This window comes from Lissotriton helveticus, chromosome 1_1 (genome assembly GCF_964261635.1).
Source record: "Lissotriton helveticus chromosome 1_1, aLisHel1.1, whole genome shotgun sequence".
In the NCBI taxonomy this organism is placed as follows: domain Eukaryota; kingdom Metazoa; phylum Chordata; class Amphibia; order Caudata; family Salamandridae; genus Lissotriton; species Lissotriton helveticus.
The window spans coordinates 1,236,139,175-1,236,151,300 of NC_136057.1; the positions used below are offsets into that span (position 1 = coordinate 1,236,139,175).

Sequence of the window (12,126 nt, forward strand, 5' to 3'; positions counted from 1 at the left end):
GAACTTGGGGCAACCGCATGACTGCCCAAGGCAGCTCCCTTATGTTCAAATGACTTCCGCTGCAGACCTGATCTGCCACTTAGTAACACTAGTACATCACCTTGGTTGCTTGGTGTCTTGTCTACTTTTCTCAAGTTTAATCTTGCGTGGCTTCCTTCAAAAGCATTCTCACGCGGATATTTGTGTTCTTGTAAGGTTCTAGGCCGTGGTGCGGAGCAAGAGTGCAGTGGACCCAAATGCAAACAAGCAAAATGGGCCTCTCTCCCATAGTTTGTTAGTGAAAAAAAACAGCCATAAATGTGGCGCGTTGGGTCCCTCTGACCTGTGGATTCTTCTGTCACTGCACCTGCTCTGCTTTTAATAGCTTTATGGCAGTACTAGGTCTCCATATATCTGTTCTCTAATGTCTCACTGGAGTTGGTTTCTTTCTCCTTTGACTAAAAACTCCCTTTTTTTTGGTTATCTTTAGTTCTACTGTATCCATATAGTTTCACCCATTACTTAGCTGTTTTGTGATTTTAACAGATTAAAACTGTTTGATAAAGATTTTCGCCTCTTAAATGTCAATTTATCACGGAATACACCAATCAACAACTGAGGGATGACCAGTTAGCCTTTCCAATGGGTCTGCCTCTGTGCAGCCCCATGTGTTCCACTTTTCTTTTTTTTTTGTGACTGTTGATGTGTATGAGCTAAAACATTTTTTATGCAGCTGATCACAGTTTATGTGGCAAGACTGATGAATCCAAAATCCTGCGGAAACAAAACTGGGCCACAGAATCTCATAATTCTAGTGGTCCAGCTTATGTTTTTGTATTTTGACTTTCTGATGTTGTATGCACTGGTAAGCAAAAGCAAAAATAATAAAACAGTATCGAGACATTGGTTTGTTTGTTGTCCAACACTACCATTAGGGGTAACAAGCGCTACATAAATGTAAACCGTTTTTCCCTCTTCTATCCCTCCGCTATACTTCTCAATCCAAATCACTGACTAATAGCCATCACACAAATTACTTTCATATTTCACTATACTAATTCACCACTAATGCTTTATGGGTTCCAGAGTAGCGTGCTACTCGCTGAAAAAAGCACTGTAAAACTCCATCGGGGTGTAACATGCGCTATATAAATGCAAACCCTTTTCCCTCTTCTATCCCTCAGCTATCCTTCTGAATCCAAATAACTGTCTAACCTATCCACCACTCTATTTACTTTCATATTTCACTATACGAACAGCACTAATCCTTTATGGGTTCTGGAGTAGCGTGCTACTCGCCGAAAAAGCGCTTTGATGCTTTGTCAGGGGTAGTAAGCGCCACATAAATGAAATTAAAATACAGTACAATGAACAAGGCAATCCAATGGCTCCACATCTTATAGAAGCCTTGGGCCATTTAAATTGGCGGTGGAAGCATAGTGTAAGTCTCATATGATCGGATCCTATCAGATCTTCAGCATATTGGCCTAGTAGTAATATACATGCAGGCAGTAAAGACATAACCACATTACAACATTTGAAATACCTGGCATGCATTCAGCCCTTCCTCGCCTAAGTCAGACACGCCCTTGTTAAGCCATTTTCTAGAATTTTTATTAGGTCATTTAAATATCCAGCACTTTGTCTTCAAATAGGATCTTGTTAGAAAGAACCGACAATTAGATTAAATACATGTTGACCAATTAAGGCTCTTACACAAATGAAATTAACAGTAAACAGCAAATGTACAATAAATTTCGCCTTTTTGATATGGCTAACAAAATGGTAAAACAGCTCTACTGCTTTGATGGATTTTCTGACGGGCCGCACAAGAAACAATATTTCTTCTGTCACAGGAAATGGAATTCTTTCCCTGCAGTAGTTTTCTTAATTTGCAGTGTTCTGTACCGTTATATATTTTTCTTTTGACATATTAGTTGACACACACATTGACTTTTTTGTAATAAACAGTTTTCGCCATAATTGCTGCCAGATCAGAATATGGCGTTTTAGTTTCTGAAATCCGCTGCCAGCTAAAGCACTGACAATCAAAGTGCCACAGTCAGCCAGGCCTGGCCTGCAGCCTTGAATTTTGTTAAAACTACATTAAATACACATATTAGTACACCTCCAGATCTCACTTTCACAGTGTTAGCAACATACTGCCCTTAAAATAACGCGGGAACGTGAATCCAAATCGGTTGGATTTTATCAATCAGTGACATTCATTGTTACGTTTTTTCACTTTAACTACTTGAGAAATTGAAATATCGCAATTTTTCCCCTCCTAAAAGCATGTTTTTCTTTTACCAGGACAAAAGGCTTCCGGTTTTCAGAGACATTTGTGAAGTGGAGAAGGGCTTGTCTGTCGTCATTGACACAGCCTAGCTCCTGTCCCTATGAGACCCCTGGGTGTCGTTTGATGAGAATCACCCTCCATTTTGAAGACCACTGCCATAAATACTTACATTTCTTGAATCCACCCTCCATTGTGAAGAGCCTTACCTTTCAGATCCTAACCTGCCAAATCACACAGGTGCCCCTCTTGAACAAAGTGCATTGTTCCAAAACCCATAACTTATGCTTTATGATAGAATAAAGTAATAACCTTTCAGGTAGGGTTTCTATGTTTCTAACATGGTGATGCCTTCTAATATGAAATACAATGGTTAGCATGGCCGGACAGTCCGTAGTAGGCACCGGGCGTTTTCCTAGTGGGCCGGAAGGGTGGGGGCTGTTTTTGGACCGGTGGAGGCCATTTTTTGTTACTGGGGGCCAATTTTGCTGTAGTATGGCAAAATCTCCCCACTTTAACAAAAGAGAAACAGCAGTGTTTCCCACCAGAACTAGCCCTCACTCCACCGGAGCCCTTCTGACACAATTGCCAGGGCTGGTTTACATTCCCAGTCCAGCCCTGATGGTTAATTTTTTTTATCGGTATCAGGTAAATGTGGTGTGCAAGCAGTATAGAACCTATGAATTATAGTTGTTTATTGGTAATGATTCCTTCTCATAACGATATACCAAATCTGAATAATAACCTCACCAAGTCAGTCCAACATCATGTATAAACCTATAGCCCTAACTTCTTTCAGAATATAAGGTGTAAAAAAAAAAAAACAATGACGGCAAAAATAAGTTGTGCATACTAACCTAAAGCAGAGTAATTAAATGTGGCATCTATTGCATATTGGGCAACATGGCCTCACAAGAGACACACATTGTCAAGTTCCAACCGGGTTTCTTCTACTTCAAGAATAAGTTAACCTAATTTGGAGCATAGTGACTCTTATCCGGGTGTTTCTAAATCTCTTGATCTCTTGACCGTCTCCTAAATCCTCCTTCCTCTCCTATGCCCTCCCTACTTCGGGTGATCCATTCAAATGTTCATAAATATCGAGCACTTTGAAGCAGGAATTTGGTGATCAAATGGGCTGACGCCTGGGAATAGTCTGGCTGGACATGAGACTGCTGTTCTTTTTTACAACCTACTTGTCGCTGGACAAAAATGATCACCAGGGAGCATGTGGGAAGCCGTCACACCAGGACCATGAGACATGATGTTACTGCATTTCATTCTGTGATTACTGTCATTTCTTTAAATAAGGAAACATGGTACCTTCATAAAGCCAGCTTGACTGTGAAAGACACCTATGAATGGAATACATGCAACCAATTCTGGTCATTGTGAAATTCCCAATGTCTGATCAGCCCTGAAGAAAATCCCATTGAATGAGTACAAAATAAGTTTCCTGGAAAATCTTTATGTAAACGTGAAGTTAAAGATTGGATTAACGGATTCAGTAAACCAAGATGTCTACGAGATATCTTTGATACATTTTTCAATGTGTACTATCAAGGTGTTTTATATTTGAATGGTGCACACCAGCAATTTAATATTTGAATTGTCTGTGGAAAGTAGCTCACTTTTCCTTGAGGGACATGAGTAGTAGATGTTTAGCAGATAATCCCTGATGGTTATGCACGTTCACCACAGACTCAGTTTATGAACTGACCTAGAGTGTGGTATTCAAGTTTGCCATAGTTACTACTTTGTAAATCAATTTTTCTTTGCATGCAATGTTCAGATTGTAATGGATTTTGTAAATCGGAAATAAATACACTTTTCTGATGATGAACTCCAAGATCACACCTATGCTAACTATCTTCTGCATGGCTATCAAACCAGCTTCATATCACACACCATCACTGTGACCCCTACCATTCAAATCATAGCTGATGCCCTCCTGTTCACAGAAATAGATGACCCCCTGCCTCCAGATATTGCAGGATGTCTTGTCCGCCTTCAATAGCACTCCCATCCACACCAAGCAGTTTCAAATGGGATTCACTGACAATCTCCTTTACATGTTCTCCTACCTATCCAACCAACACTAGATCATTCACATGGGTGGAAACTCGGGTATCTTTCTATACCTCATATGGCGATACTATTTGTTTTGATTCCGAAGGACGCTGTGCTGCTGTTTTTGTTCTCCAAACTTGCAGCAGCACATTACACAACAGGAGCCAATTTGGCAGATGACTCAATTATTCAATTAGTTCTAACACAAGGCGAAACTGACTCCACCACTTAATAAAATATTCAGTTCTCTTCTTACAGCTATTTAAGGACACTGTTCTTTGTGTACTACTTAACATGTTATTTCTTCGATTTGATATGCTTCCATTTGAAAATCTTAAGTAATAACTACAAGAATATCCTAATGAATACTGCTGTGGGGGATGGGTAGGGAGAATAACGATGTAAAGGATGCATGTTTAACCTGATACATTTCAATCAAATCACCCCATTAAATATATAAAGATAATGACTAAAGCAACTTCAGGAAAGCATTAAAAACAGTGCTAGATCTCATACTCAGGTTTGAGGTGATCGGGTGGCGAGATACCCCTGTATGGGTGATTCGTTCACAATATCAGATTGTATTATAAAATAATAATGACACTAAATAATCCTCTGATTTTCACCCACTTGCTTTGTGTGCATTAATATTATCTTTGTTACTGACATTGTTCCCTTGGCCTCTACAGCTACAATTTTAAGCAGCTGCTTGTGGCATGTATTTCTCAAAAATCCAAATATAGTCTTGGCTCATTGTTATTCCACTTACAGTTAGTCAGAGTGGGCCCCCTTATAGTTCTTGCTGCAGCAATGCTTGATTGGATAAAGTGTCCAATAAAAAAAGGTTCTCCGACATTTCCTATGATTTTCACTAAGCCTGGGCAAAGTTTCATTTATACAGGCATAATTTGTGCAGCTTCTAACATTTAGCTTTACACTTGTTGTGCAAAATGCCAGAGATTACACCAAGCAGCATAAGTGAAGTTTTGTTTAGGTAAATATCCTTTGGCGTGAACACAGGAACAACGTCAACGAACAAAAATAATACGCTGTTCTCACTTCTTCTTTTTTTTTTTTTTTTTTGCGTGAACGTCATCCTTCTGTTAAATGGATGCGAGGTTCACTTTCTGACTTCGAAAATGACACAGATCCTTAAACCAACATTTTGTGTGATTTCACGTAATGATATGTCATTTTTGGCATTACTCAAAAGTCCCGTTCGAGAAATTCAGCAAATTTCCCCATGCTTAATTTGGGTATTTGGAGTAATTACTGGCAGGGGGGCAGGGGGGTGGGGGGGGGGGTGTATAATAGTCGTACTGGTATAGCCCCCGGTGATTCACGATGTAAAAACGGCAAATGTCAATACAAATTCTATATCACATGATGAATGTCATAAATATCTGAACCTAACGGCCAATCTACAGAGGTTATTGATAAGAAAAAAATCACAGTTTAATAATAAAATTAGATACAAAGATTAATAAATACAATATAGGTAAGAAAGTAATCCTATCCTATGTGTAATCTCCCAAAAATATATTTATATATATATATCTGTTTCATACAATAATTGCCAAAACATAACCAAATTCAAAGGGGAAGAATGGAGGGGAAAAGGAGGAAAGAATACTTTCCATACATATACATAACAACTCATATATTTTCTTTATAACATTTCAGAATGAGTGGCTTAACTCATAAATGATTTTTTGCATTGATAGCTCCCAGTAATTAACACACAATTCCTTGCAGCTCAAGGTTGTTCTACTCGGTTATAAAAATTGCCAGAATTAACAAGTTTAGCCTCGGTTAGTGTTTTTTATGGGCATTCTCTGACTACAGCACTAACAACTGACAATAATGTTTACCGCGCTGCAGTAGTAAGTACAATATTTACTCTCAGGTTCCTAAACTTAGCTAGGTTACTGTAAGTTTCTTTGTAGCATGTCACAGCTATCTTACTGATCTTTTTTATTTTCTTAAGGTTCCACTGACTGTGTGTGTTATGCAACCGTGGGCATTAATGATCCAGTCACCTCTGCACTGCACATTATCATAGGTAAGTTGGCTACCAGGATAAAGTTTATCATTTATTTCACGAGCAAGTAATATTAATACAAAGTGTTCAGAGAAAATTTCAGATTACAGTTAGAATAATGTTTCTCATGCCAATGTTTATGAGCTGAGCTTGAAGAAAATGGCCAGTTCTCTTAGAGCGCCAGCTGGTGATGAGAAGCTATGACACACATGTTATGCACGTGCAAAGTTGTGCCGTGTGATTTCAGAATGGAACTTCAAGATAGATTTAAGGAAACCTAATCAGACTAGAGACGTTTCATCTCATATTTCAGAAGGTTCAAACAGGCTACCTTACTGGCCCATCTTAGTTCTCAGGTGACTGTAAACATTCTGAAATACTCCAAGAAACATGCAGAATTTAGTTATACATTTGGAGATGGACCTACAATGTACCACAACTCAACAGTGTCCCAGAAAAACTTGAATCTCAGGAGAGCACTGAAAAAGATCCCCTCCCCAATCTCACTTTCTATCTGAAATAGCTGTAATGGTAGAACTGGTTGCATCTTGCATTGATTATGTCAACATTCCCTACTTTTGCCCCGGGAGTGCTAGCCCTAGAAATGCTTCAACAGGTGCAGAATGGAGCATCCCACTTTTTGACCACTCTCCCCAGAATGAAAGAAACCCGTTGCTCCTCCACTGCAGACCCTTGTTTGGATACCGGTACATAAGTGCATCAGATTTAAAGATATACATACAAATTGTTGGGTCTGTCTCAAGATCAGTAAAGTACACGCAAGTACACACAATCTCTCAGAGATTGGGAGGAGCGGTCTGAATTCTCCCCACCTCATCCTCTGCGGCTAAAAGCTGAAGTACCTTCTCTTCAAAAGGCACTTCAAGTCTACCTGAATTCAGTCCCCTACACACTATTTCTCTCCTTGTCTTCGTCTTGCTGGTATGTTCCTCTATGACCTCATGTCCCTTGTCTGCTTCCTGCTTTTGGGCACATAGTATATGACATTATTTCCTATTACTTAATGTGGGATTCCACATTAACTTTCAGTTGATTACTTGGTTGTTCAAACAATTTTTTTCTTTTGTGAATGCTTGACTTTATTTATGTAAAACATTCTCATGTCTCCGGGTAATCTTCATGCTGCATAAAACTGCATAAATAAAGAAATGATTAGGTCAAATAAGGTAGGCAAAGGAGAACGTTTCTCCTTGAAAGCTGCAATATTCTGAAACTAATTACCCGGGCAATTCAAACATGTGGAAGATATTCCATGATTCAGGAAGGCTTTCAACACATTATGGTTTACATCTAATATTTTCCACCTTGCACTATCATATTCTGATATAGCAATAAAATCGGAAAACCTTAGAGCAGATACATGAAAGCTGTGATTTGAGGGTACCACCCTCAGGAATATCAAGTGCTTCGGATGTCCTGCGACTTGCACCCTGTGTCCTCTCAAACTGTCTGGGCAAATCAACACCGGGATCCTTCCTCAAGCAGTAGCTGAGAGGAGAGGCCTCTGCGCATGGGAATGGGATTGAAGGCTGCTCGCACGTTGATTACTATCAGACAAATCACTGGTCATCAAGGCTGTGGCGTCCACAAGTCTAGAAATGCACCTGTGCCTGGAAGCCATAACAGTTTTGGCTAGGAAGGGAGGGGGTCGTTCTTTCCCTTCTCCATTATTTTCAGATCGAGGCAGAGAATAGGGGTAGGAGCATGAAAGATTTAGTTGCTGGTGCTCCAAATATACTTGAATTAAACTCTGTTGCAGAGAACGCCTAGACAGTAGATGCTTGCTCGGTGCTTCCCATAAACCGAGAAAACTACGTAGTCTTCTCTTCTATAAAGACTTTCAGACTGTCCACTGTCCTTTCAGCTCTAAATTAAAGATTCAAGTGGATAGCAGAAATTAAAATAGAAAAACAAAAAAGTAGTCCACATTTTGGTGCAACATTTGAAATGGAGCAAATCGGGTGGTTTAAGTAGTAGTCTCCAGTTTGTTGCTACTGTGCCATCGTGATCTGTATTGCAGAAGGGGTAGTGCAAGCATCTGCTGCCCTTTCTGAATACCCTTGTGTCCCTGGGAGCACAGAAAGTAGGCGCTATGGCCATTGCATCCCAGGGAACTTTCTGTAATACGGCCCTTGTGTTTTTTTCAGTACTTGGCATTGGCTGTAAAACACTAAGATTGTCCACAATATGGTTAGATACCTTTGTCCCTTGCAATAAAATCTGAAAATCCCTGTGCTGATTTGTATGCATTTAAATTGAAAATCTCATATCTGTCTGGCAGTCACACACTGGAAAAGGAAATCCCCATCTAATGAAGTGAATTTAAAAAATAATTATATTGATAGTGTTGCGTGACAATCACAAGGCTTTCTCCAGCTGATGTTAAGTGAACCAGAATAGCCTGCTCATCTTCCCCAACCTCTTCATCTTTCTGTTTTCTGGCTTCTTCAGATCTTTCCCACTATTGGAAGTTCACAGATTTTTTCCTGGTACAGGAGATGGATCAAAGATTTTCTTCTGTGACTTATCACAAAAGAAGAATGTTAGTGCCAAACTATTTGCTAGGAAGAAGTCTTAATGGAGTGACTGATCTGCTGTGCTCTCTCGAATCAATGGCAAGCTAACTAATTTCTCATTTGTAATACATATTTTTGTAACTGGCATATTTGCTTTGTCCTCCTGCTTTTTACTGTAAAGTTTTCAATAATACATCAATAGTATATGTTTGGGAAAAATCCTATCTCTAGACAGCTTGTACTATAACACATTATATTAACTTAAAAGCACTAGATTTATTATTGGCATTTTCTTCTATACGCATTCAAAATTTCCCTCTTTCACCATTAGCGCCAGATGCGCTTCAACTCAGATCCTGTGCGACCCATGCAATGTACTTGCCACTAATTTGTTTGATATTTGATTTTAAAGGATCTCGCTTTGCTTTGACACTGATTTATTGACTGGTATTATGAGATTTTGAACCGTATTTGTGCACAGAATTATTATTTTCGATGACTATTTCTACCTACTGATTCCTCACCTCATTAAATCTCCCAGGCACCAGACTAGATCTGGAAACTTGAAATAAATCTCCCACACGAGCAAATGGTACCCTGGCTCTCAACTCTGGCCTCTTCCCAGATGAAATGTCATGGAGCAAAATATGGCTCCAACTGGTCCACTGATATCAGTTCCTTTTATCTTTACTCTTAGATCTGCATCCATAGTGCTCTTCTTGACATTTCTAGTACTTCTGGTTACAGCGATTGTGGTTTAAGTACCCAGTTTCTGCCTAGCCCAAGTCTGAACTTTTTGCTTGACCTCGTTTTATCTTCATCTTCCCCCGGTGGGAATTAGGATATCTTTAAGGGACCACCCAGGTCAATTGGTCAATAGGTCTGGATCCCAGAGTGAGTCTGGAGCGATAGCTTCAGGGTTGCGGTGTACCTCTTATGACCATTTTGCCTCTATCTGCTTGAGGGTTGTCCCCCCCAACCATCCGGTGCGGCACCCACTTGCAGAGCAAGTCTTCTTGTCAGCGGCCACATTGCTCAGCTTTGGCTTTGGTGATGTTCTTAGACTTCGTTCCTTCGCAGCAGGACAGAGACCTGCCACCGATGACTGCCTCTGATCCAGATCTGTGCCCAGAGCTTCTACATGCTCTTCTGACTTTCACAGCACCTGATGCTAGCTCCAATCAGGTGACTGCATTAACTCAGGCTTTGCTTCTAATGTCTTGCCCTCCTTTGGCCGCCACTGGTGTAATTTAAAGCCTCAAAGTTTCGATGGGTCTTATGACCTCCCCTCCAACAGTGGCTCCTATCCTAGTGCCAGTTGCCCTCAGTTGTCTTGTTGATGATGGTTTGAACGTTGTGGTTCTGCTTGTGCTTCCACGAGCATTGTCAACTTCTTTGCGTTGGTTGTGGGGATGGTGGCCCTGACTCAATCTCTGCTCCTGCCCATTTGCCGGTGCTGGGAGACTTCTTAATGATGCTGAATGTTTGGTCCAGGTTTAGACGATGCCTCTAAACATGCTGACTGATATTAAAAAAGAAGCACAACTCGTTTACAAGCCCACAAGTCTAACATGCGTTTAATGCAAAAAGCGCCAGCAGCACAGCAAATAGGCAAAGACAAATGTCATTTCTTCTGCTCAGAGCTCTCGCTAGCAAAGGGTCAGTTGAAACCTAATGCCAAAAATTATTACATTTGGGACAATGTATATGCGTTGTCTTTCAATGCAAGTATATCAGTAACTTTTCATTGAGGAAGCACGAGACATAAAGACGATATAATTCATGCAAAAAATACTGAGTTTATTATTCTCCCAAAATCTCACTTCTAATTGCCATCATTAGCCTTTCTCCTTCTGACTGTGTGTAAGTTTTCTACTTGGATTTCCATTCTGCAAGTGGTTTTATCTCTAGAGAGCCAATATTCAACTTAAATGGGTCTTCAAACCTCCCTTTTGAGGATGCCCTCTACCTTCAATTCTACCTTGTGTAAAATGGGTTAAATCTTGGAATCATCTCTGTCTGTATTGGAGATGGAGACAGACTTGTTGACAGAAATTCCACAGTTTGTACCGTCTCATCATAACTCTTGTTGCCTTTCCTTTAGGCACTCCAGGACACTTTTGGGGTGCTCTGATTAGGCTTCGGCAATTAGTGCTCAGACCTCATGCTGGTATCACCAAGCTCTGGATGGACCAGCCTTTTTGTCTTCTATGTCTCAGACAGATGGATTGAAGTTACCTTCCTTCGGTATCTGGGTCTGATATCACTTCCTTGCTTCTTCCTCCTTTCCTCTGTCTGAGGCGTGACAGCGCGTGGATGCATTGGAAAGAAAGTGTTCATGAAGGAGGGCCTTACCCCCATTCTTGTGAAACCATGTGCCTTTTGGCCTCTTACTCCAATTCCCTGCAGAAAATGACGGAGATGGCGTTTTCTCTCCTTCCAGAACAAGTATGCAGCCTCTTTGCAGATGTAGTGTGTGATTGGTGTAGCACCAAAAGACAGCTTTTTCGACCTGATATTAATTCAGTGGACATTAGCACCATGTCTAGGGGTTCCTCTGTATGAATGGTCACATTGTTTGGTTGTGTTCTGGGGTGATTACTCTTGCCCTACTTGCTTTGCCCATCAATGGTCATTGCCTCTTTGGATCAAAGGCAGCTTAATTCTTGGACACGCTCAGCTCAGGAAGTGCACACAGCCTTTCTCGGGGAATAATCCCACTGCATGTTGGCTCTGGGGCGACTCAGGTTTCCTGATGGTTGCTCAAGTGCAAGGCTCTACAGGGGACACCAGTGAGTGGGGCAGGCTCAGTCAGGTGCAGGTCGTATCCCTTCCATCTTTGTATTCCCTATACCTTTTGACTTTGAACTTTACATGCCAAAACACACTAGTTGTGAAATATGGTGCACACTTGTTTTGTCTTTCTGCTCTCTTCAGTTTGAAGGGATGTTTTCCCAGTTGGCCTTGCCCCCCCCCGTAAATAATAGAATTTGTGAAACAAACCACTTATTGGGAATATGTTGCTGTAGATTCAACAATCCCCCTGCTCTCCGGTGAGTCAGTCATTAACCTTTAATGCTTGTAAAGATTGACCCGGGAATGGTGCAAATAGCAGATAAAACAGCCACTTATTCATTCTGACTACTTCAGAGAGAAATTCTTTCTGTAATTCCTTAAAAAAAAATTCTAATTTTAGTCGCACT

General features: G+C 40.6%; 1 protein-coding gene across 3 annotated transcripts in view; it reads left to right on the forward strand.

The window, feature by feature from the left end:
- The window catches only part of CERK (ceramide kinase), a 206,936-nt gene that overhangs the window by 132,195 nt on the left and 62,615 nt on the right, over positions 1–12,126 (forward strand). For all 3 annotated transcript variants that reach the window (XM_078679702.1, XM_078679694.1, XM_078679685.1), the window contains one exon: positions 6,333–6,407. In XM_078679702.1, the coding sequence (XP_078535828.1) occupies positions 6,333–6,407 (75 nt within the window). The remainder of the gene's footprint in view (positions 1–6,332; positions 6,408–12,126) is intronic.